This window comes from Pituophis catenifer, unplaced genomic scaffold (genome assembly GCF_029215685.1).
Source record: "Pituophis catenifer annectens isolate HBS135680 unplaced genomic scaffold, rPitCat1.0.hap2 SCAF_1, whole genome shotgun sequence".
Classification (NCBI taxonomy): domain Eukaryota; kingdom Metazoa; phylum Chordata; class Lepidosauria; order Squamata; family Colubridae; genus Pituophis; species Pituophis catenifer.
This window is the reverse complement of record NW_027256881.1, coordinates 252,347,151-252,373,826: the sequence shown is the minus strand read 5'-3', so window position 1 is coordinate 252,373,826 and position 26,676 is coordinate 252,347,151. Positions and strand designations below refer to the sequence as shown.

The 26,676-nt window shown below is 37.6% G+C and overlaps 1 protein-coding gene across 1 annotated transcript in view; it reads right to left on the bottom strand.

Moving 5' to 3' along the window:
• TUB (TUB bipartite transcription factor) overlaps positions 1–20,674 on the bottom strand; it is a 45,950-nt gene extending 25,276 nt beyond the window's left edge. The window contains exons 1-4 of the mRNA XM_070957456.1: positions 20,574–20,674; positions 12,161–12,212; positions 11,166–11,328; positions 3,439–3,576 (exon numbers count right to left, since the gene is read on the bottom strand). Of these exons, the coding sequence (XP_070813557.1) occupies positions 3,439–3,576; positions 11,166–11,328; positions 12,161–12,212; positions 20,574–20,674 (454 nt within the window). The remainder of the gene's footprint in view (positions 1–3,438; positions 3,577–11,165; positions 11,329–12,160; positions 12,213–20,573) is intronic.
• Positions 20,675–26,676: the final 6,002 nt, after the last annotated feature.

The window sequence follows — 26,676 nt, the reverse complement described above, 5'->3', positions numbered from 1 at the left end:
ATACTTAAAGTTGACACTTCTCTTTATTGGTAAAGTTGACTCATTAACACAGAATGGAACAAAATACTTTAACATTGGACATTTTGAAGGATATATGTGAACAGTGGACTCATTGTATAAATGACATTACAGAAGAGGAACAAACTCTGCCAGATAAAACTGAAATGGGTGTGAATATGGATTTAAACATGACAAAATACAAGAATGATATGGGAAAAGATGATATACTGTATAGACAAATGAAACCAGTTGATGTTTTAATTATTAAAATATACGTACAAATAACAAGCCAGAATAGTGATTTGAATAATTTTTCTATACTGGAATTAGAGTAAAACAGACCTGTTAAAATTTGAAAGGATTTTCTGAGAAGGGACAAAGAAAAAAATAAAGCCATATCAAATTCTAGGACATTATTTGGAAGAATTAAAAACCAGAATTGTTGAAAATGTAAGGAAGGAATATAAACTTCCATTATTTGATCAAGGTTAAAATAGATTTGGAGCTGTCTCTGGTAACTTTTAATAGACTTTTTCTGTTCAGGAATTAATGATGAGGTTTTAGGATTTCATTTATGATTACAAGTTGAAATATGAGAAGAGGAGATCATTTGTTCTATTTTAAGAGAAAATATAAATTACTAAAATTGTTTATACCTGTGATGAAAGGGGAAGTTACCTCTGTATATATTTCTTTTCTATTTTTCTTTCTATTCATTTTCTGCGCTTTCTATTTTTTCTTTTCTTTTTTTGTTAGTTTGTATTTTTTCAATTATAATCTTTTATAAAATTATTATTAAAAAAAACAAATAATTTAACACGCACACATACGCCATGGTTCTGAAGCAGCTTGGAGACCTCTGTGTACCATCTGTTAAAGTAAAAACAATTATGCAAAGACATATTTCATTAAACATATTTCACCTAATTTGAAAAATTAGGTGAAATCTAATCAGCCTTAGAAAAACTAGGGCTGATCTAGCTGTGATTATGGAACCAAGACAAGACTACATAGTAAACAATGAAATCTTTTGTGTCTCAATATTTCAGATGTAATTTAAATTCTCATATATATTAGAATAATCCCACTAAACTAGATATCTAAATCCAAGCAAGAACATAGTCCACAACAATCTTCACCAATTTAGTCACAAATGTGTTAGACTATAAGTGAAGTAGCCCCAGGAATGATAATGGGGAAACAGTATCTTCTGAAATCAACCATTCTATTAATAATAATAATAATAATAATTGTATTGTCATTGTACGTGTATGCACAGTATACCCATACAACAAAATTCACTTAACATCCAAAGACCAGGTCCAACACACATAACAATCCCCAAACACACTCCCACTCACTACAATTCCCCACCCCTAAACCACCCAAACATTCACACAACAGACCAAATAATATTGTCCAACAGCTCACTGATGGTGGCCCTTTAGTTCATTGTTGAATGCAATTATAGCTCTGGGATAAAAACTATTCAGAAAACGTGTGATCCGAGTTTTAATTGTTCTGTATCTTCTGCCAGAAGGCAACAGTCCAAAGAGATTGTAAGATACAACTTATCTTAGTATCCTACTACTTTCAGAAAAGAGGCTTTTTGCTGAGTTTCATATTTATACAAATACAGTAGACTCTTACAGTAGACTCGCTTATGAATAAATATCAAAACAGCTAGCAAGCTTCTTGAGATATTATGTCCAAATCCAAAGCAGTTCTTATCACTAAACAGAGGTCTTTATGACATTCCAGCATGAAAACAAACTATTTTTTTAAAAAACAACCATGTGTCATTTGCAAAGGGCTTTATGGAGCGTTGCATATGCAATAAGAAACATATGTATAAACCTAATACTGAACCTTGCTCTTTTCTCCCCTACTTCAAGCAGGATTGATACAAAATGAAACAAGAACCAAAATGCTAGTTAAAACAAAGCTGATAAATATTGAATTAGGAGACAGGAGTATAGCAGTTATCTTGATGGCTGAGAAGTATTCAATTTCTGTTTCTAAAAACAGTAAAAGTCTCCTGCGCGCTCATTGTGGCGTAAAGGCTTCTCATCCACAAGCATTGTAAATTGTGTGAATACAGAGGATTTACCAAGAAACACTTCAGGAGGGGAATGTCTATATCAGTGATGGCTAACCTTTTCGGACCAAGTGCCCAAAGTGTGCACGCCCAAATGCACGCACGTGTGCCTGAACCCCCAAATGCAATGTGCATGCGGCCCTATGCATGCGTGCCCTGCCCCGTGCATGTGCCCCGCTCCCCATGCATGCGTGCATGCCCCTGCATACACCCTGTACATGTGCACGCCCCCCCCGCACGTGCCCTACCCCCCACATTTGCACCACGCTCCCCGCACGCCCCCCACGCATGCGTGCAGGTCCCCCTGCATGCGCCCTGCCCCCTGTGGTTCATTATCACGGGTCTAGATAAACAGTTGTTATGAGGATAAATGCAATTTAAAGGTTTTTACAAGAGAAACTGGACCATCTCACATACATAAGTGCAACTACTTTGACCATCATCACTACCACCACCGCCTAGTGTAACAGACATTGAACATCCTTTTGCAAAAATAATAATTTGGCAGAAGTGTGGGTTGGGTTCAGCAAGCCCTACACATGATTATCCACTTTAAGTAACTTAGTGGAAACTAGTATGAGCATCCTTTCAAAAGATTACAAGTTTTCCTCATTTAAATTTAGGGAGCAGGGGTTAAGCTAACTTTAAGAAGGCGGAGAATTTTATTAATCTGCATTATTGTGACCTTTTTATCATTATTAGAGTATTATTCTATTCTATGCTTCGTGTTCCCAAAATCTTGTAATGTGTTTGAAGACATACAGAAGGAGATAGATAAGTCACATCATCACCAATCAAAGCACAGATGACTTCAGTAGATAACATAAACTCCATCTACTAAATGTTCTTGAAGGATGTGTAGCTTAAACGAATCAGTCACATTAAATGCAGGTAGCCCTCAACTTACAACCACAATGGAGCCCAATATTTCTGTTGCTAAGTGAGACATTTGTTAAGTGAGCTTTGTCCCATTTTACAACCTTTCTTGTCACAGTTGTTAAGTGAATTAGTGCAGTTGTTAAGTTAGTAACATCGTTGTTAAGTGAATCTGGCTTCCCCATTGACTTTGCTTGTCAGAAGGTCGCAAAAGGTGATCACATGACTCAGAGACACTGCAACCGTCATAAATATCAGTCAGTTGACAAGTGTCTTAATTTTGATCATGTGACTATGGAGATGCTGCAACAGTCGTTAAGTGTGAAAAATGGTCATCAGTCACTTTTTTTCAGAGCTGTTGTAACTTCAGTCACTAAATGAACTGTTGCAAGTCGAGGACTGTACTGTTCCCTTTTAAATGGTATGCCTTGTTCTTATTCAATCATGACTGGCATGCAGCTTACCTTTTTGTTTTCCTTTCTTCTCCTTCCTAGTGCTGCTTGTTTGACAGCCTCCTGTGGCTGCTTTGGGTTTTTTAGTTGACTTCAGAGCCTGTGGATCTGCTGCCACCTTGACATCTTCTTGCTCAGTCTCTTGTACTGCTTGAGATATTTGGGGTGACCCAAAGAGACAGGTAAAAAAAAAGAAGAAGGAAATTTTAAGAAAGGAAGAAAAGAAAGGAAGAAAAGAAAGGGAAGGGAAGGGAAGTTACCAGTGTATGAAGCCACAGAGAAGCAAGTTAAGTATATTGTAAAATCATTTCCTCAAGTAATTAAATGGAAAGAGAAAAATACAGAATAAACCAGAATAAGACAAAAGGATGGAGTAATTTTTAATGGAATCCTTTATGGTTGGTTCTTATTTGCTAGACAAGGTATGGTCTATGGACTGAAGTCAAACCTCCTGTTTTTCTGGGCTCATTGGATAATGTAAGGTGTGGGTTTGATGTCCCTCTCAAGGTCCTCCAGTACTGTTTGCTATCTTCTCCTTCATGAAGGAAACCATATTTTCTGGGATGATGGGAGAGCCAGAATTTCCCACCATGCACTGCAAGGAATAATTCTGGCAATCACACTGAAGAAAACATGGAAAGCTGAAACCCAACAGCTCTTACAGGATCCCAAAGGAACACCTATGTCTCAGGCATACCCTTAGAAACTAAAAATGGTATGTGGCTTATATATATATAAAAAAATACTTTTTTAGTCAGGGTTTTTTTCCTATGTAGATCAAGTTGTTTACATGGCCATAGTGGGGTGATATCTCAAATCACCACTTTCAGGCTTTATCAGACATTTTGTGTTGTTTGTTCTGAGACTTATGGGAGACTATATATATATTTGTTAAAAAGATAAAATAAACTGAGAACGTAGGGCCATATTCTGATAAATAAGAAAAAATAGCATGGGGCTATATCACTAGATTTTTTTTCTTCATAAATGATTCCATGATAGTCATTTAGTGAACTGACAAATTATTCCCATTTGCTGAGAATATCCAGTTCCACAAACTGCCAATATCCCCATTGGTCCAAACTTTTTGGCAGTGTTTTCTGTAAAATAAATTAAAATCTCCCAGTTTCATAATATAGTCAGGGCTCTTCTTTTGAAGTGTGTGTGTGTGTGTGTGTGTGTGTGTGTGTGTGTGTATTTCAAAAATCTATGACAAAAAATAGGAAGAAATTATAAATTTCTATAACTTCTCACTGTATCAAAACCAAGGATGTTGTATAATGGCACCTTAATGTGCTAGGATTTAGTAGCTAACTTTAACACTGGCTTACTTCGAAAACATTAAGTATAGTTCCTTGTAATTATTAGTTACCAAACTATATTTAACAATGGTTAAAGGGCAAGAAGTGGGTGCATGAAGCTATTCTCTCATGGTTTACTGAACAAGCATCTGATCATTCAAACTGAAGTTATAGGAGATTATAGGAAGTATTTTCTTTCTCAGTATCCCAAAATTGAACCTGGTGAATCCTAACAAATATCAAACATTCATTAAAGGATGTAGTCTGCAAACTGATTTGCATGTTTTGTTACTCTTGCTTATTTTAAGACATAACACAACTTTTTACAACTGCCCCTTGTTTTCCTATTATATCAGTAATTGGAGACTTTAATTAGCATTTAGCCTGAAGCTATTACTGTGAGCAGCAGTTTGAGGAATTAGTGTTAAAGAGAAGGAATTACTTCAAAGGTTATTAGACCTTAAGTTTTCATATGTATGTCAGCAAGACTGTGAACAATCCATGTGTCCTTTTGTGATCCAAGATGGATCTTAATGATTCTATACAAAAAAGAAGACCAACCAAATTGTGGTCCAGTCCCAAGTGTCCCAAACTAAAGGTAACAATGGCATTTGGGACCAGAATTTATGTCACTAAATGGTCATAAATCATGATGTTATATCCCCGTATCAATTAGCAACAACAATCCTGCAGTCCCAGTTCCCTTTGTAACCCCAAGACTAAGTCGGTCTCTTAAGTGGGAAGACATAGGAGTCCCAGGTAAACTGGCCACAGAATGTTGCGGGAGGTGCCATGGGCAGGAGCTAGAGCACAGACAAGGATCACAATGGTTGGGGTGTCACATGTAGGTCAGTGGTGAAATTCAAATTTTTTTACTACCGGTTCTGTGGGAGCGGCTTGGTGAGCGTGGTGTGGCTTGGTGGGCGTGGCAGGGGAAGGATACTGCAAAATCTCCATTCCCACCCCACTCCCGGGGAAGGATATTGCAAAATCTCCATTCCCACCCCACTCTGGGACCAGCCAGATGTGGTATTTGCTGGTTCTCCAAACTACTCAAAATTTCCACTACCGGTTCTTCAAAACCTGTCAGAACCTGCTGGATTTCATCCCTGATGTAGGTGCTATGTGGTGCAGATGGGCAAAAGATCAGCGGGACCACTGACTTTGCTTGTGGGAAGCTGGCAGGGAATGACAGAATTTATAGTCATCTGACTGTAGCTCGCTACAACATTGTTCTGCCCCAGCTACGGACCCCAAAGAACGTAGCACACACAAAGTCTGTACAAACCTTAGTTTACTAAATTAAATGTGTCTTTTTCAAATAAAGGCTGTTAATTAACTTTCTTAACAGCCTACAAGAATCCAAAGAATAAATAATCGTAATCCTACTATGGTTGGCAGAAAGCCCAGAAGCCATTTGCAGGAAACTGATAAGAGAACTAAGATCAGGACGCGGAGGAGAGTGAACAAAGTTGTTCCCTGCAAATTGCCTCAGTCGTCGTCCTTCCTTAAATAGGCTAAGGGAGTGGCCAATTAGCCCCAAGCCTTACTCTCGAGGAGACCTCCCCCTGAGGAACCACTCCTGCCTTTTGGCAGCTCTGCGTGCCCATGCATCGAGAAGAGGCTCCTCATCTTCTTCCTCTTCACTTATGGGAGCTTCTGGAGGTTCTGAAGGCCCTGGCTGAATCCCCACCTCTGGTACCACATCTTCTCCAGCCTCCTCATTGTCTGACTCGAGTGCCAGCTGCACAGGCTGCTGGTGCAGCACCACACCAGCCTCCTCACTGTCGGAATCAGCTACTAGCTGCACAGGCCACTGATGGGCCACAACAAACATAATTGTAGCCAGGCACTGAGCAATCACATTACCACAGGGATGTTGCAACAGTTGCAACTACATAGGCCAGTCATAAGTCCCCCTCATTCAGAGCCGTTGTAACTTTGGTCACTGAGCAAACGACTCGGGGAATACTTACAATTAATATTATCATGTTAGCTGTGGTTTAGAGAGAAGAGATCGTAGTTCAAAACATTTGCAGAGCACAAAACCTTCCCTGGATGTTTAAAATTACATCCTTTGTGATTAAAAAAAAAAACAAAACAGTAGGCATCTGCAGGACTGGGGTGGGGAGGAAGAGGTAAGGGAATGACCAAACATCCATGATTATGTCATGATGAAACATGTTGAGTACAATGTTGTTGACCTTCTTAGCATTTCTCCTGCATGTTTGGGTCCCTCCACCTATTCTTGCATTGTTCTTCTACAGCAAACTTCTAACTTCTACAGCAAAGCCATCAATATTAATGCAATGATGGGTTTTGTTTATTAGCTGGCTCGTCACAGAGTCTGTCATGGACTAGGGCTGAGAGGGAATGTCTGGCCAAGGCCACGCAGCTGGCTTCTAAACCTAAAGAAGACTAGAATCTGGTCTCTCTACTCCTAATTCAGTGACTTAACTATTATATCACACTGGCTCTCTCAAATACTAAGTACATAAACATAACAATGAATAATAAAGAAATTTAGAAATTCATCTTGTGGGTGCTTCATCTTGACAAAGATTCAACCGATTTTTCATAGCTATTTGAATGCTGCCAAATATGTGCTGTACCGTATTGCTCCAACTAATAGTGTTTCAGCACATATCTTACCAAAACATTGCATATCCCTAAATACTCTGTTTTCCCCAAAATAAGATATCCCCTGATAATAAGCCCAATTGGGCTTTTGAGCGCATGGCAATAAGGCCAAGCGCTTATTTCAGGGTTCAAAAAAATATAAGACAGAGTCTTATTTTCAGGGAAATACAGTATATAAAATAAACTAGTGCATCCAAAATTTCCCCTATTTTCTCTTTAAAACTATTCATTGTACAAGTTGAAATAGAATTTAAGACAAAAATGGATTTTTAAAAAGTCTATCTTCCTGACCACAGAATGAGCCACTATTAGACCGCAAATGTCTGTGATAAGGTGGAAAGAGTCTATATTATTCACAGATAGCAATCACAGCTATTGCAACAGAGAAAAGTGGAAATAAGGCAGAAACGATTGTAGGAACAGAATGTAGACTTCTATATAAATAGTCCAATTCACCAAAATGACTCTTGTATAAGCATCTGTAGCTTCTGTTTATCTAAAGTGCCCTTTCACTCTGAATTGGTCTTACTAAAGTAGCAAAACCCAACTCTGTCATCTGCTAGATCAGGGGTTTCCAAACTACGACCCATGGGCTACTTCTGTCCTCAGGAAAGTTCCTTCTGGCCCACCAGCTCCTCCCATGTGCTGTGCTCAGATCCTTTCCAAACCACATAGGGAGAGAAAGAAATTCACTACTGTTTGGAAAAGAACATAAGATTTCCTTGATTTCTCTGATGGAGGTGGGACGGTTGACAGCCAGCTAAAGCTTTGCTGGACAAAGAAGGGGAAGCATCTTTCCCTTTAAAATTTACGTTGGCTTTGAGCCAGCTGGAAGGTTGCTTCCTTTGTGTAATACCATGGCTTCCCATGGATCTTTTCTCCCAACACACACAAAAAGAAAGCCCCATCCAAACTGGCTCAGAGCCAGCCAGCCAAGGAAGCTGGCTGAAGGATCACCCATTGTGTATTATCCTACTCTCTAAATGAGAATGGCCCTCACTTCCACAACTTTCCAGAAGCAGGTAAAAACTTGGCTCTAATATTAATATTAGCTCTAATATATTAATGTAACATTTTGTACTATTTGTTACTACTGGAGTTTCTTTTACTATATTGAAACATTTATCAGTGAACTCTGAATTGAAGTTTCAATTCAATTCTGCAATTGAAGAGGCAGCCTTCGTAGCCAATGCAATAATAGCAAAGATACAATAATATACAATAAAGGAGATTTACAATAAAAGTACTTTAATCAAGTTAAATATTAGTATCTGTTTGCTACCTACAGTCTCCTGTGATTCAGGTCATAGTAACTTGCTTAATTAATAAATAAATATAATTATTGTGAATATTTTACTCTGCAAGATAAAAATGCCATTTCTAGTGAAATCTTATATAACATGCCTAACCAGAAGCAAGCCCCAAATTGAGTTCAGTGTGGGTTTTGGCAGGTCAATAGAGAGAAAATTCTAGCCTAATGATATAGCTTTTGAGAGTTCCTGTGGTCCAGTTTGTAACAAGCCAAAGACATTATGAACTGACATTTCTTAATTTAGAAATCTCTCAGTACAATGCAATATAACGAATAGCGTGGAAAGTAGTTTTCTTCCATGACCAAAAAATACCCATCTGCTGATAACTAGTGAAACTAAAGGCACACAATGCAATATTTGCCGACAAAAAGATACCCCTTAATTTGAGTAACAAAAAAAACCTTCTATGCATCTAGCTTTGCTGATATATTCCGAGTGAATTTTGGCAAGCTCCAAGGGAGCTAATTATTTGACAGTTTAAAAGCCTTTCTTCTGAAGAGGCGGCTTTAAACCAGAATATAGAAACGATGGAAGGACTGCCTTGAAGACTAATTAATGGGACTGCCAAATAAATAGCAATAAACTCACATATTGCTACATTTCAGCTCCAATTAGTGTTATATTGTTAGGTCCAAGGACGACACCTAGAGATACTTCTGAGTAGTTTATTGTTGTTTGCCTATAGACAGAAATCTTGCCAGACTAAAGTACTTAACTGTGTAACTATTAGATATACCCTGTAAATGTCTAGGGGGAAAGGATCGCCTTTGCCTTTTCCTATACGTAAAAGATTCCAAGCTCTGATATTTTTTCCGCTGCCTAGGCAAGAGCCCCTTCCTCCTGTGATTCTGGACTACATTCCACCACATATATTTTAGCATATTTTGATATCAGAAAAATTATTTTTCTTGTTTAAAAAAATCAAGAATTCCTTCAATACCCTTGAACAATTTTGAGATGTGGCACAATTCCTTTAGTTGCCAAATACAAGGAATGCTACAGCAGGTGGTGCAGGCCTCTATCTACTTGGAGGAATTGTTAGGAATATCAGTCTGTAGTCATCCCTACCAGTTTCCAACCAAATGGCTTTCAGCCTCAGGCAGGCTACAGTAGGGATTCTCCCTGTGCTTACTTCTTGATAAAGGAGTAAGTCTCAAATGGCTGAAACAGAAATGATAAACATCTGTGGCCAAAATATAGAATGCTCCATCCAGAATGTTATGTAAATATCAATAGCAAGTTTGACTCAGCCTTCCATCCTTCAGAGGTGGGTAAAATGAGGAGCCAGATTGTTGGGGGCCATATGCTGACTTTGTAAACTGCTTAGAGAGGGCTGTAAAGCACTGTGAAGCAGTATATAAGTCTAAGTGCTATTTCTAAATACTGCATATTCGAAGCCTACAAAATTTATAAACTGTTTGCATTAAGGAAAGACCCACAAAACAAGTGGATTTTGGGTTATTGCTTTCTATTAGGTTACAGGTTGTCGTCTTCTCTCTCTTTTCTTCTGTCTTTCCCAACATTACAGCATTCTCCAGAGAGCTTGGCATAATATATCTGAAGTAAAATAATTCGACCCTGGTCAATATATATCTCGAGTGAGAACTCTGAATTGATTTGTTCAATGATCTGCTTGTTTGTTTTCGACTAGGCTACAGTTTATTAATAAAAGCAATAGCCTTTGTTCCCTGAGACAATCTGAGGGGAAGGGGGGAAAAGAATCTCTATGAGATGGACAGATTGCATAAATAAAACATGATTTATGCTGAGTAAATTAGTACAGAATCCAATTACCCTTTGCTGAGCAGGGTATGAATTTATATGAATTCATTCTGAACTGCATATATAAATGATGAGGCCTGTGTGAAGCGGCAATGCTTCATGGAGCTGCCTCAAGTTAGATCAAAGGAATGATTTGATCTGTGGCAAGATGGGCCATCTCAGCAGCACTCATCAAAGAAAGGTACTTTCTTTCAGATGGTTGCTTTTCCAAAATTGCCTGAAGGGGTTGTCTCTGACCTGTGCAGATTGACAAAGGCCTTCCATGAGTACCAAGCACCTCAATGTTTCATAAAGCCAACTCAAAGACCACTTCGACTGAGGCTTTGAATAGGCCTTTGAGACTGCTAACATCTTCAGTGCTGTTATCACCCTGCTTAACATGTATCTTTTATTTGTGCAACAAAGAATCAATGGCAATAAAAAAAACTACTGTGTTTTCCCAAAAATAAGACCCTCTCATATTTTTTTGAACCCTGAAATAAGCGCTTGGCCTTATTGCCATCCCCATCAGGGGATGTCTTATTTTAGGGGAAACAGGGTAATATATATTTAAATCAATTAAAGTTCAATATAACAAGTATTAACTTTGTGTTAAGTCAAAATTTACTCTTATTTTTCTAAAACTAATTGACTATCAGAGGTATTTATTGGTGTAACATATCTTGCCAGTCCACATAACATTGTACAATAAATTGGTATATACCATGATAGATAGCGCTGCTGTTACTATTGAGGTAAGACTCAACCAGTGGTGCTTGTTCTTCAGATTGTTTCATTCTACGGGTCCTTGTGCGGCTATCTACATTGGACTGAACCATCATTGGTTCCTGACGCTTCTTCTTCTGCTTCTGTTCTAGCAGTGCTCTCTGTAAAGAATACAAAGAGACAAAAAATCAGTTCAAATGCCACAGCAGAATGGAAACTGCAAACATAAAGTTTGCTATGTACCTTAGTTGATGTGCTGAAACAAATGTTATCTTGTTTGATTGTAACACTAACAAAACATTTTGCTAATACCTGTATTAAAAGTATTAAAAGAAAACAACTGAAAGCTAGATATTTCAAATAAAAACAAAAACAGCAAGCATCTCAGGTGTTGTATAGGACTGTACTCCATTATCCATTCTCAGTCATCCAGGTCATGGTTGCCCCAAAGGTGCTTTTTCTAGGAGGCAACTGGACTTTCTTGTTTTTTCTTTTGAAGATGTTTCGCTTTGGGACAACCATGATCTGGTTGACTGAGCAGCTCTACAGACTTGTAGCTATACAATTTGGGATGAACACCCTTTGAATGGTGTGAGAGTAGGAATGGGTTTCCAGAGGAAAAATTGCAGACTACAGGAACCAGGAGAACTACTCAGGTGACCCTGAGGACACAGATAAACCTCTAAGTGCTTCAACAACCCTCTAAAAGGATGCAAATGATCAGCTGTCTGCAAGGAATACAAATCTTTCCATTCCCCACTGTCCTGTCAGAACTGAAAAAGCTTCTTGAATGAGAAGCAAAACGTCTTCAAAAGAAAAAACAAGAAAGTCCAGTTGCATCCTGAAAAAAGCATCTTTGGGACAACCATGACCTGTATGACTGAGAATCTCTACAGACTTTTAAATAAAATATATTTTCCTTATAGACAAGTTCAGTTATGTAAGTTCTATTTTTCAACATGAAAAAGCACAAGCAACATTTTAAAAACTCACCTGTCTGTCAAGCTTTTGTTGTCGCAAGTTGCTGCTCTCGTCATCTAAAACACTGCCAAGATAAATATTTAAAAAAACATAAATTATTAATCTACTCACAGAAGAAATTCTTGCTATTTTTCAATAAACACACATTTATACCTTCTATTTCTAATATCTCATAATAGTCAGTCCCATATACATTTGATTAGATGTTTCCTCCCATTCTCCCTAGCCAAGTTCCAGGATAGAAAAGACTGATTTATAAAAACTATGTGCATTGTATATCAGTCTGATTCATGTGATTATCTATCTTCATCTTGAGAAGCTTTATAAAACAGCTCTCAGATTCAAAGAGATTTGGATTATATATCGTCTTAGTTTTTCTGTTCAAGTAACAATTCCTCACTACATTGCCAGGCTCATCTATACACAAGTCTGACATCACTGCCATAGGAGAATATTTCAATAAAATACATAAGCAGAATAGAATAGAGTAGAATAATTGCAGAATTCCAGATCAGATGATCAACTTCCTCATTAAAATGAAGGTTTCCTATTTAGCTTGCAGAGCTTGGATTCATTGAATAAGTTTACCAAAAATGTAAATATTGCAGAATATACAGCCTCATGTTATATAACTAAGCTCCATTTCATGCTGAATAAACTAAATTATTAATGTATCTTAAATAGAAAACTATCTTTGGATAGATTTTTACTCAAAAAGCATTTTATTAAAATAAATTTGATAAAAAATTTTAAAAATCTGATTTAAATTTTAAAAAATCAATTTTTTCATTATTTTTACAAAATCATCGATTTTTATCCACCCTGCTAATAATCGTACCAACAACTTCATACAGATGTTAAAACAGTCAGAATAGGAACCTTATGGTACCACATAGTACAGGGGCTGCAAGATGGAAGAGTTCCCCAAATATCTCATCACACATCTGTCTCCAGGATAGAAGCAGAACTATACTACTAGTAGTAGTAGATAGCAGAGCCATTGCTTGCTTCTCTCCTCTCTTCCCCCAACCCCTCCCCAAAAACCCTTCCCAATGCAGTCCAGGACGGCTAATGACATCAAAAGCTATAGAAATATAGCTTTTATAACATCATCCACTAGACTAACTAGTACATATGTATGTCATGACTTTCTTGAACACCAAATTGAAATAGACCCAGAAAACTATACAGCTGTACTAATAGCTGATTTACCATCACTCTCAGACCTACCTTCACTGGAAGTGATGAAGCTAACTCTGGTCTAAAGTTATTTTAAATAGTAAAAAAAAAGAAAAAAAAGAAGAAGAGTTATTTCATCATCTCCTTCAAGGCAGATGATCTCTCTTCCCAATGAAGGGGAAAATGCATGATCAAACATAATATCCTCAGCATAGCGAGTAACAGCCATGATGGAATTTGATGTCATAGATTCATCAGAGCCAACTATTATGATCCAATAATATAATTTATACACAAGGTTCATTGTATGCAAACTTACAATAACATCACAGTAGGAGTAGATTAACATGGTTGTAATCCCTTTTCACCATAAAGAGAATTAAAAGAAATTAATATGATACTAAAAATTCAAACAAATAAAAATGAAACCCTAACAGCAATGAAGAGCTAAAACACCAAAATACAGTTCACTTATACTCCTTCTGCAAAAGAATAATCTTGATCAAGCAGCAGAAAGACATCTTAGCTAATAGAGATTTAGCATGGTTTAATATAAAGAGCCAATTTGGTGTAGAGATTAAGGCACAAGACTATAGAAACCAAGAGACTGTGAGTTCTAGTCCTATCTTAGGCACAAAGCCACTCACTCTCTTTTAGTCCTAGAATAGAGTTAATGGAAAACCATTTCTGAAAAACCTTGCTAAGAAAACTGCAGGTAAGGTTTTGAGGAAAAGTCTATTCATAGATCTCTCACATCCCGCTTGCTTTGATCCATGGAGTAATCATTTTGTTAGAAGTTGCTGGTACTTTCTACCTATGCAATGTGAGTTTTAGTGCATAACTAAGTTTTGCATGATTAATGGGAATACTTTCATGCTGACATTTAATATCACAATCTGAGACTCTAAATGATTGAAACAAATCAAAAAATGAATCAAATAATGTCAAAATTTTCTGTTAGGAGGCTCCAATCTATTTACTATGCTATGAAATTTTGCAGCTAGTGCTAGACACCTTTCATAACAGGGTTGATATAACACACTTTTCAAAGAATAAATGCACCTTGCTAAATATCTGACAAGTTTCAAAATAATTTCCTTTAAAAGGTTATATGTTCATTTAAAGTTTATATCCTGCAGAAACCACAGTGGTGAAAATGAAGTTAGAATTTGGCCTAAGTGCATTTATATTATTTTAATACAGGCACTCCTTGCCTTGTTTAGCGACTGTTCAAAGTTATGACAATGTTGAAAAAAGTGGCTTTCAACCAGATCTCACATTTAAAACCATCGCAGCATCCTCACAGCCACTTGATCATGATCCAGGCAATTGGCAACCAGCTCACACTTACAACAATTGCAGCTTCCTAAAGTCATGCGACCATCTGCAACTTTCTCAACTATCTCCTGACAAGCAAAGTGAGAAAGCCAGCAGGGAAGGTCACCAATCATAGTCAACTGTTGTCTTGCTTAACTATTACAATGATTCGCTTAATGACCATGGCAAAAAAAAAAGGTCATAAAATTGGGTGCAATCATATGATGCCTAACGGCCACACCATATAACAATGAATTTTCCAGTCCCAATTGTGTTGAGGACTACCTTTAGGGCAATCTTTGTAGGAAAGTTCAGTCATTCCACCTGAGCTGGTGATTAATAATTTATTTCATGTATGGACTCTCTCATGCAGATCACCCCTGATTTAACAGCTCATTGACAGGAGTTTCTTATTTTAGTATTATTTTAGTATTCAAGACAGAACCCATGGCACATCTCTAGAAAACTTCTACAAGACTTTTTTTGCTCCTTTATCAGCATTTGAATGATATTTGATATTTGATATCATAGCTGGGTGTGGGGAAATCTCCCAGCAATGCAACACGACCTAGAAACGCTGGCCGAATTGAGAACTCCGAGGAATCACCTGTGAGAAACAGGACATCGGTACAGAAACTGCTACTAAGCGTATTTTAATTTTCCTGAACTGAATGAGGAGAAATTGGGTGGTTATTTCGCATTCCTTTTTCAGGACTGAGTACTATAAAAAGAAACAAACATAACCTTGCGGGCGATTCAAATTCCCAGGTGAAGAATAAGATCAATGCCACATTTTAAACTGGAACACCACTGCATCATTGCTTTATTAAGATCTAGAAACTGCACATTTGAGTCAAGAGACAGCAGTAATGATGTCTAGCAAAACTCTTAACTGAGAAGAAAAGCTATCACACATTTGTTTGAAAAGTATATTTTTACAACCATCACAAAATTAGTTACAGTCTGGCTGGATAACTCAATGAATATTAAGACTGATAAGAGAATATTTGTAGATCCAAGTTGTAATGAGGGGTCCTTGATGCTCTATGAGCTTTGTTGTTTTCTTGCAGATGTTTCATTACATAGAAGAGAATAATTTTTTTTATTGGCCAAGTGTGACTGGACACACAAGGAATTTGTCTTGGTGCATTACAGATGTTTTGTTACCCAAAGTAGATAGCATCTTCAGTTATTGCAAGAAAACAAGCTCAGAGAGCATAAAGGACTATTCCACATTAAGACTTTTCTGTTTTGCTCTTTATTCCACAGCCATGGAATAGTCGTGTAAGAAACTTACTATATAGCCAAAGGATAGCCATGTAAAAAGGTTACTATAAGATCATCTATACCAGTGATGGCTAACCTTTTTGCCGTTGCATGCCAAAAGCAGGGGGAAGTGGGGGGGTCGCATGCCCATACCCATAATTCAATGTGCCCCTCCCCCCCATGCATGTGCGCACGACCCCCCCATGTTCCCCATGCTTTTGGCACGCAATGGCATGGTGGGCCCGTTTTTCACCCTCCCCAGGCTCCAGAGGCTTTCTAGGAGGCTGGGGACGGTAAAAACGGCCTTCCCCAACCCCCCCAGAGGCCCTCCGGAGGCTGGAAATGGCCCATTTGCCAATTTCCGGTGGGACCGGAAGGCCTGAAAAACAGCTGACCAGCGCACGCATGCGCACTGGAGCTGACCTAGAGCAACACTCGCGTGCCCATCAATATGGCTCCGGGTGCCACCTGTGGCACATGTGCCATAGGTTCGCCATCAAGGATCTATACTTTTGACTACAGGCATCTATGGGAAGAATAAGGAGGAGGAAAATTATGGAACGTGACTTAACACAGGGATTTACGCACTTGTGCCTGACATTGGAAAGCAATTATGAAAAGATGGGGTATGCATCATGATATCACTGTGCACATAATTTTTTCAGCATCATGGCCAGTTCCAGAGGTCTTTAAATCTGACCAAGATGTTCCTGTTATCTTCAGTTCTAGATCTCTAAGCAGTTCTAGGTTTTGTAGTTTTGTGACTATCTGAGCTTAAAGCTGATCATAGCATATGTGCACCATGCTGCAAACTTGGAAAACTAATGCATACTTCCCCTGATTGGAATCTACCCTCTGAAAAATATAAGGTTTGATTTATACCATAGATTACTTGGCTATATTGCTAGTAGCATAAAGCACTTCTAACAGAAGAAAATCCAGATTTTTATCAGAAATATGCTATGCTATTTCAAAGAAACTTGTACGTGCTTGCATGTCCTCTGTGCATATGTAAGGTTCTTTGAAGTACTGGAACATAATTTATTTAAAAATAAAACATCTATCAAAATTGGATACAGCTTACGGTTGCTTTATTCCATATTTTTAACATTTGACTTCAATAGAACTTTACTCCCAGAAGTGAATAAGATATATGTGTATGTGAATGTGCATAAAAGTCTTTTAATAAATGCCCAACAAGCACAGACAGATAAATGGTGCTTATGTGACAAGTACAATGCAGGGAATGTGTCCACTTCATGTTGATATTTTTCAAATCCGTTTCCACTTCACTGTAAATTTCAGACGCATCCGAGAGTTTGAAATAGAGCACTTCACACTACAGTATATAAACTCCTGAGTATTCAAAGCCAAACCTGGTTTTGGAGAACAGCTCTAAATCTATATACAAATCAACACTTTAGTCAGCAAATGATTTTATATTGCAGTAAATAGGAGTGAGCAAGCTTTAGGGAAAGTGGTCAGGAAGATTTCTCATTCTTTTTCTACAACACTTTATTATTTACTGCCCATCTCCCTCGCAGAGGAATTTTAGAGGAAGATTTGTACAGTCTTCAACATACAACAGTTCATTTAGTGATGGTTCAAAGTTACAATGGCACTGAAAAAAGTGACAATGACCATTTTTCACACTTACAATCACTGCAGCGTTTCCAGGGTCAAAATTTAGATGCTTGGCAACTGACTCATATTTATGACCATTGCTGTGTCTTGCGTTCTCCTTTTCCAATATATTCCTTTTATGTCTATACATTTCAAATAGGAATTTCTCATTAAAACCTTCCCCATGGGCAAGACTTCACCACTGTACAGCTATAACTTTTATTTTATATCTGGCACAAGGTGTATTAAATTCTCCATTTCTGGGGTTTGGGCAAAAATATTCAAAGCACCTTCCTTTCTATTTTCTCTAGAGCTGGATTCAAGGGAAAGGCTTATGGAAGGACTATGGGAGAGGTCCTTGGAAGAGCAGCTAAAACCTCTCTAGCTAGAAAGATGAAGGTGTGTCAAGAGGTCCAGCCTGATTGATATCTTAATTTTTTTCCACTGGTACTTTTAAAGTAAGATCTCTGCCAATAAGGTAGACTAACCCTCCCAGATCATAACATACAATATATTCACCGAATTTTACTCAAGGGAATATAGTTTGGGAAGGCTCAAATGTTCTCATCTCTTATTTGGAACTCTTCTGCTTTTCCCCACTAATTCCTTCAATTTTGTTTTACCAAAGAAAATGCTTGGGGGGGGGATGAAATGACATCATGACAGGTTGTTTTTGGAGTGGGAGAAGGAGAGGATGTTTCTTCCAAAGTAGCCCTTCCTAGCCTTTTGGAGAATAATGCTGTATGGGTTACAGATCTATGCTGGTCTTAAACCATGATGGTATAGGATAGTAGGTGTTGAAAAATATTTAATAATTTGGGCAGTCCCCCAAATATCAGTTGCAGATATCCTTTAAAATACTGCAAAACACAATGGACTAAAAAAACAAACAAACCCAGGGAGCTTAATCCTCATTGAACACACACACCCCCCATTCAACTGAATTAGCCATTTCAATGCAGGTACCATACTACTGCATTACCCTTGTAAAGCTATCATTATCACTCTACCATAACAAAGATAAATTCTACAAAGATCGATAGGCAATTATTTCAGGGTTTTTTTCAAATGTTCTTAGTAAACTTTTTTTCTGGGGCAACCTGATTAACAGATTAACAGAGTTGGAAGGGACTTTATAGGTCATCTAGTCCAACTCCCTGCTCAAGCAGGAGACCCTACACCATTTCTGACAAATGGCAGTCCAATCTTTTCTTGAAAGTCTCAAGTGACGAAGCTCCCACAAATTCCGAAGGCAAGCTGTTCCATTGATTGATTGTTCTCACTGTCAGAAAGTTCCTCCTCATTTCTAGGTTGAACCTCTCCTTGGTCAGTTTCCATCCATTATTCCTTATCTGGCCTTCGGGTGATTTGGAAAAGAACTTGAAATAATTGAAGAGAACCAGAAACGGGGAAAGTCCCCCACCCACTCCAAGCTGTTTCCTTTTCTCTCTCTCTCTGAGTCTCTCTTATTCATATACATATATATATATATATATTTGCACATAAATCCAGCCCTAAAATTATTTGACAATTTCATTGGACTTGGGAGTTTAGTATAAAAAAAAATAAACACGGAAAATTCAAAAGTAGCCATCAAACAGTTCAAGGATAAGCCATAAATATCAAAATTCTAAACAAACAATAAAAAATAAAATGACAAAACAAACATTTCTTCATAAATAGAAAATACAGGGTGAGCCTTTATCTCTGTACCCATCTAATTGCTGTCAAGCTTCTCAGGAAATACAATTATCAACAGAAAAATATCTTGCATCTACAACAGCTCTGCAAGTCAGGAACTATATATTTGGCCAGAAGCATCAATTCAAATAACATTACATTAGAAACAGAAAGTTTCAGTTAATATACGCTGGGTTCCTTCTTGTAGACTCCAGAAATTCTGTAGCATTTGGACACAAAGCAGAAATGTTTGGCATTAGATGGGAGGAGGAGAGAAAACTTGTCATCTATTGAATTGCCATGACTGTGCTTCTATTTTAGAGTTTAAAGCCTTTCATGGTTCGTAGAAAGCAGATGTGCACTACTGCTGCACATCTCAAATTATATATATTTTCTAAAAGAAAACTGGCAAGGGCTTTTGAGACCATCATTTCTTCTTTCCATGAAAAACACAAAGACTGAATAAGTATGCTAGCTAATCTGAAATGTATTAGCCTATCAGAGCTGAACCAGATATATGCTACAATGCATTTCTTAAATGATAGAGTTTTGGATTTTATTTACCTTTCTTTTAAGTCTGCTTTTAGAACCCAGTTTCGAGAGACACATTTTTTTCTATTTGATATTAGTACAAGATATTACAATGAACAATAAACCACATACATTTTATTCTAACTAAGTCTGTTACACTGCTGAGTTGGAGTAAGCAGATTTTATATATAATGTGTATTTATTTATTGTAATCCTAATACTTAAGGCGCTTTTCAAAATTGATTCAGAGATTTATTGTCAAATTCTACAGGCTCCTTCCTGCACAGGAGAAAATGCTTGTTTCAACTAGTCATTTTATGCTAATCTTCAGGGCAGAAATTAGTTTCTAACAATCTGTCTGCATTTCCAAAATTCAATTACAGAATTGTATATGAATATGTATATACAGTCTTTTTCCATTCCTTTAAAGAAAAGAAGCTTTGAAATTAATTCAGAGACACTGAAATTCTGACTTTCTTCCTTTAAAGATGACATCTTAAAACTCTAAATGATATATGTGCATTTTTTAAAAAAAAAACCTTCCCCATCTTTCCATAACTGTTGTTTTAAGAATATTTTAGGGAATTGATTATGGAATAAAAGCTCTCCAAAAATGCTCAAAAACACTAATAACTGAAATTATGCAATAAAACATAGCCAAAAAACAACAGCAGTAACAAGAAGATTCTATGTGTCTGAACCATGAACAGTGACTTATTTTTTTTTAACGCCTCAATTATATATGGTGATGATGAAATATGTTAGGAAAGGGTTTTTTTCAGAATAAAAGCAAAATGATGACAACAATCTGGGTCCTCATTTTACCAACCTCGGAAGGATGAAAGGCTGAGTCAACCTTGAGCCGGTGAGACTATAACTGCCAAACTGCTGGCAGTTGGCTGTCAGCAGAATTAACCTACAATACTGCATTCTAATAGGGACGCGATGGCTCAGTGGCTAAGACACTGAGCTTGTCGATTGAAAGGTCGGCAGTTCAGTGGTTTGAATCCCTAGTGCTACATAACGGGGTGAGCTCCTGTTACTTGTCCCAGCTTCTGCCAAACTAGCAGTTCAAAAGCATGTAAAGAATGCAAATAGAAAAATAAGGACCACCTTTGGTGGGAAGGTAACAGCGTTCCGTGCGCCTTTGGCGTTTAGTCATGCCGGCCACATGATCACGGAGACGTCTTCAGAGAGTGCTGGCTCTTCGGCTTTGAAACAGAGATGAGCACCGCCCCCTAGAGTTGGGAACGACTAGCACATATGTGCAAGGGGAACCTTTACCTTTACTGCATTCTAACTACTGCCCAACCATGGCTCTTTTCATACTAGGAGCTTCGTTTATACAGAAAGTCACAGGTGTTGCTGAGACTGTTTTCCCCGAGAAGAGTCAAGTATCAGGAGGAAGATGGACTGCAGCTTGAATTAAAACTGACAATGAAATTGATCAGGCTGATGCCTCTGCCAAACACCGCAGAGAAAAAGTGGCATTTTTATAAATACAGATTTATACAATTTCTAAGAAACTACAATGTTATGCCTTTGCAAATTCAATGAAATGACTTAAGAACAGTTGATTAACCAAGGGTTCTTTTTTTTAAAAAAAAAATTGAACTGCAGAAAGAAGTTTGTATTAGATTCCCCCAATACGATTCAGATATTCTGTTTTGACAGTCCCACTCAATCTACAACAAAAAGACAGAATGCCACATTAGCATGGCATTTTTAAAAAACGTATCTTTGAATAAAAATAGAAGCTTCTGAGTAGTGTGTGACCTAGTGGATACAAGACAAGCTGCAACAAAAGAGATGCACATCTGTTTCCCACTAGATAAAAGGGCATCCCTTTATCTTTTCAATAATAATGATGTGAGGTAGCTTGGGCTCAGAGAGGTTGACTGACCCAAAATAATTCAGGGAGCTCTTTGACCAAGTGAGGATTTGAAAATGAATCCCATCAATCTATATCCAATATCTTAAATCATTAGGCTAAACTTTACAACTTTGTTCCCAAAGCAGCGTGGAGGATTATCAACATGTACCAACTCCAATTACAGATAAAATTACAGTCATCAATGCTCAGTATGAAAAATAGATAGTACAACAAATTTGAATATGCCTAAAGCAATTAGAACAAACAGTGTTACCAATTAATAATCAAGTACTTAAAATAACTCAAGGAATCCCAGATGATAATTTCCATGTTTCAATTGTGTTTATAAAAACTGTACTAAGGGTGGCAGTGATTGCAAAGCACAAGTTCATTAAAATGGCTAAGAATGAATTCATTGTACAGTTGCTTTCCAACATCAACTGCGTTGAAAGTTTTCATGACAACAATAGTTCAACATAAATGTCTAAAGTCTTTAATGTTCACAGTCCGGAGAAACCAATAGGACTTTGGGAAACAATGGGACTTATATAGTACAATGTTATATGTCTACTCAACAGTAAACATTGTTGAATTAAGTGAACTGTACTTTCATATACAGTATAGGACAGAAGCTCTAAGCAACTTATTTCTACACAATATTGCTTTATTTCATCAAGGAATATAAAAGCCTGATTTATTTCTGTTACATTTAGTGAGGAGAAAATATCCAATCTTCAGTTGCTAAACTTATTTCCACTGATATTAAGAACATTGATTTGAATAATATTTACTGCTGCACAAACGTGTTATGATCAGATCCTGGGTCATATTTCTAAGCCTACTATTGAAAACTGCCAAGAGGTAATAGAGAAAATGAAAGACCTACTAAGTAATATTAATCTATAATGCAGAGATGGAGAAATCTCATCCTTCACAGTATGTAAACAGACTATCTGCCTAATCATGTCTTAACTCCTTTATTCCTTCAGAAATCATGCCTAAACACCAAGCAGGAATTTGACAGGGAAAGGAGGATATTTGATCACATTTACTGAAATAACAATGTACCTGCATTTTTAATAGACTGAAGAGAAGACATCTAGAGATTGTTTATAATACCACAAGTTATAGTCATGTATTCCTAGCGCTCTGAGTAGCTATTTCTAAACATGGTGTATTTCCCCAAGTAGTACTGTTTATGTAGCCAAAGTAAAATTTCCTGCTGTTTGTAATTGAAATGCAAAGCTTAATTCCTTGTTTGTGCTTTACAAATGACTACACATCACTATATATTCTCTGTGAATAGGATGCTGGTATTTACCATGAAAGGTCAGGCATAATGGCAGGACATATTCATACGTATCAATTAGGCTAGTCTTCCCCCTAAGGTTCCATCTCTACAAAGAGCAACTTGAATCTTCAGCTACTCATTTTCAAATAGATTTCAGGATGCCATACAGAATAAACCAAAGGGATAAGCTATCGTAATTTTATTACAAAATATTACATAGTTTTCATTAATAAACTTGATAGTTATTACAAGATTTTGCCCTGGGTTTTCTTTTTTTTTTTAATTAGTGGGTACCTGTGCCTTCAGGCAAGATTACAAATGGATCAAGAAAGGTTGACAACTCTAGGCTGAAAGTAATTAGGTGAAAGCCAATCCAAGAGGCTAGCGGTCCAATAAGCAAGTAATGATAATTAACCAGCTCAATTTCAGAGGGAAACTCCAGAAGTGGGGACTCGGCATGAAAGGCAAAAGTAGACAGGGGATCAGATACAGACAGGCCAAATCAAAGATATTCCTTTAGAATTGATCTGATGACATCCCTTCAAAACAGATCACATTAGGAAACCTAAGCCATGCAGGCCAATACCACACTTATTATAAGGTCATAGTGACAGAAGGTTTAGGAAAAGATATTCAGATGCCATGATATGTCTAAACAAATATCAGAATTGTGCATACCATAGTATACCCTGTGACATTCTATGGAAACAAAAGCTGGACTTTGAAGAAGCAGGACAGAATGAGTATTGATGTCTTTGAACTTTGGTGTTGGAGAAGACTCTTGAGAATACCGTAGAAAGCCAAGAAAACAAACTAATGGATTACTGGACAAATCAATCCAAACTTCTTACTAAAGACCCAAATGATTAGGCTGAGATTATCCTACTTCAGACACATTATCCGAAAACCTAGTTTTCTGGTACAGTATGAAATGCTGGGAAAAATGGAAGACAAGAGAACAGGATGACCAATAGCAAGCAGTTTCAATGGCAATCAGTGCACTGTCAGAAGATCTGAAAGACCAAGTTAAGGGTAGATCACATGGAGAAAATCTATTGATATGGTTGCTAAGAGTCAAATACTACTTCGTGGCACATAATCAATAAATCAATATAGTCTGGTTGTACTTCTCCCTCCTTCATGAAAACTAGGACTTTGTGGGAATTAAGGAGGGTGAATGTCTGAAACATTTTCTCTGGTTACATTTCAACCCTGAGCTCCATTTTTTTAAAAATCTGATCCTTGTCTTGATACAGGCTTTTCCTCCTCACCCTAATTTCTTTCTCCCATTATATCTGACAGCAGTTTCAGCTATACTGGAGGCATTCATCTCCATCAGTTAACTCTCTAGAAGAGGTCCTTGAAAATAAAGAGTTCATCCAGGTAGGGTGCATACAGTTTAACCATTCTTCCCCACAACTTAGCACTTTTTACTGTATTAACCCTCTAAACCTGAGTCCTTGGCTATCTTTCATAACAAAGGAAGAGATGCCACCCTCTTCTTCAGCCCCCCAAAGAGTGATCTCCTTGTTCTGGTCCTTGGCGAGTCTGGCTTACCGGGTTTCTGAGGCTTTGATTTTTCCTCAGGAAGGAAATGTTAAGCAGTGGTTGAGGTGTTAGGATAGGACAGGAGGTGCCCACGGTCAAGTCCATTCTCAGCAATTAAAGGTCACTGGGTAACCTTGGGCCAGTCACTGGGTAACCTTGGGCCAGTCACTGTCTCTTAGGGTTGATTCACACTTCCTGTTTGCCTTGGTTCAAGAATGTTCCTTCCCCCTATTATTTGAAGATGGCAGGAATCTATTGTATTACTATCAGCTCACCCCCAAACCTCTGAGAGGGTCCCCTCCCCCTGAATTTTTTTGTTCTACCTCAAATGTAGTGTATTTCTTCCTCCAGTGGGACAAGCAAGTCTGATCCATTCACTCATTGCACTTCATACTTTCTTACACAAATACTGTTTTTTAACTGGCTCGCTATGCTTTATGCTTTGCCTGGCATTCTCCCTCATCCCCCACCATCTGCCTTTAATGGCTGTTTTGTACGGAGCTGCTATTGTGTCTGACATAATTTTACCATTTTATTTTTGCTTTCATGGTTCAATCGTGGAACAGTGAAATGCTGGACATTTTGTTTGTTTGTTTTCTTTAACAGATTTAGCATAAGAATGGTGAAATGTGGCCTGATTTCTTTTAATTGTATAACACCGGCAAAAAAATAATAATAAAAAAATGCCAAGTTTCTTCCTCTAGAGTAGGCCAACTGAGTGGGAAAGTGTAAAATGACTATGTAAAAAAAACAGATCCAGCAGATGAAATTAATATGGCCCCATCTGATGAATCAGACTCTGAACTGGAAGAGCAAGACTTCACAACTCAGGGTCCCTCAGATATTTGCCAATAAGTCAGAAAAAGAAAGATCTTCTACAGCAGATGTAGAAGTTCTTTCTCAATCTTGGCAACTTTAAGATGCGTGGACTTCAACTCCCAGAATTCCTCACATATCTTAAAGTTGCTAAGATTGGGAACCTCTGTTCTACATGATGAACCTGCACTTCTGGAGCAATCACATAACCAACAGCCAAACCATAAATAGGCTGAGTCTACAGTTTCAGAGACTGAACAGGAAAATGTCCTGAATCCTTGCACAAGATTGATGGAGTGAGTACAACAGGGAAGTTCAGCAAGGTTTCTCCAAGGAAAGAGCTATGACTCAGGAAAGTAGGCATGGGCTGATGCAGTACTGTGAAAGAAAGGCTTGAGAATCAAACTCATGTAAGCAAATAATCTTTCCAACCTTGGACCTGGCTTCCTCAGTGTGTGTAATATCTGATTCCCTGGCTGACATCTGGACTAATACGAGGCTACATTCTGCTCTCGTGACTGGATCTTAGATTTGTCCACATAAAACTTCAGTTTCTGAAGTAAGGTTGTTTGTTTTTCCTGAACTCCAGCTTTCCTGCACAGTGGTGAGATTTATAGTCACTGTCAAGACCATTGATCTAAGTCTGGCCTCTTGTACTTATAGTTACTGGCACAGAACAGAAAAGTTGGCCATTTGGGTGTTATTGTTTTTTAACAGAGTAAAATTGACTACAGTTCTGCCAAGTTCCTCCTTCCTAATCCAAGTGACTAGAAGAATCTCAAGAGATGTGGAAAAAGAAAGGTAATTGTGGTTTTCTTTCCTGGAATGGGTGAAAGGGGAAAAGAAGCAGGGAAAAGAATCACCTATCCAAGCCATGTTAACCTTAGTCAGGCAGAATTCTTACTAATTCTGTGGCCAAAAGGGAGATGTATTTGAAATCTGGAAAAGGACTTTTTAAACCAACCTCATTTCTTGATAACTCAGCCTTACTGTTGATTTATCAACCATATGCCGGTCCCAATCACGTATAAATGGGAAGGATTAGGGAAAGCAATGGTGAACTACTCTGTAAAAGAATCTCACCAGAACACTTTATGGCAATAACTCAACATGACTTAGGGTGTGAGTTGGACACCAAAAATGACTGATGAAAAAGAATTGACACCTTTGAACTGTGGTGCTAGTTTAAATTACTGCATGTACCATGGACAGCTAGAATAATCACAGAGAGATGTTAAATCATAAAAAAAAACAGACACACAACTAGAAGTTAAAATCGTAAGAGTATGTCTGATTTACTTTGGCCATGTTATGCATGCAAAGTCATTGGAAAAGGCAATGATGCTAGAAAAGGTTAGTGGACAAAAGAAGAAGGGACAAGCAAAGAATACACTGGCTTGATAA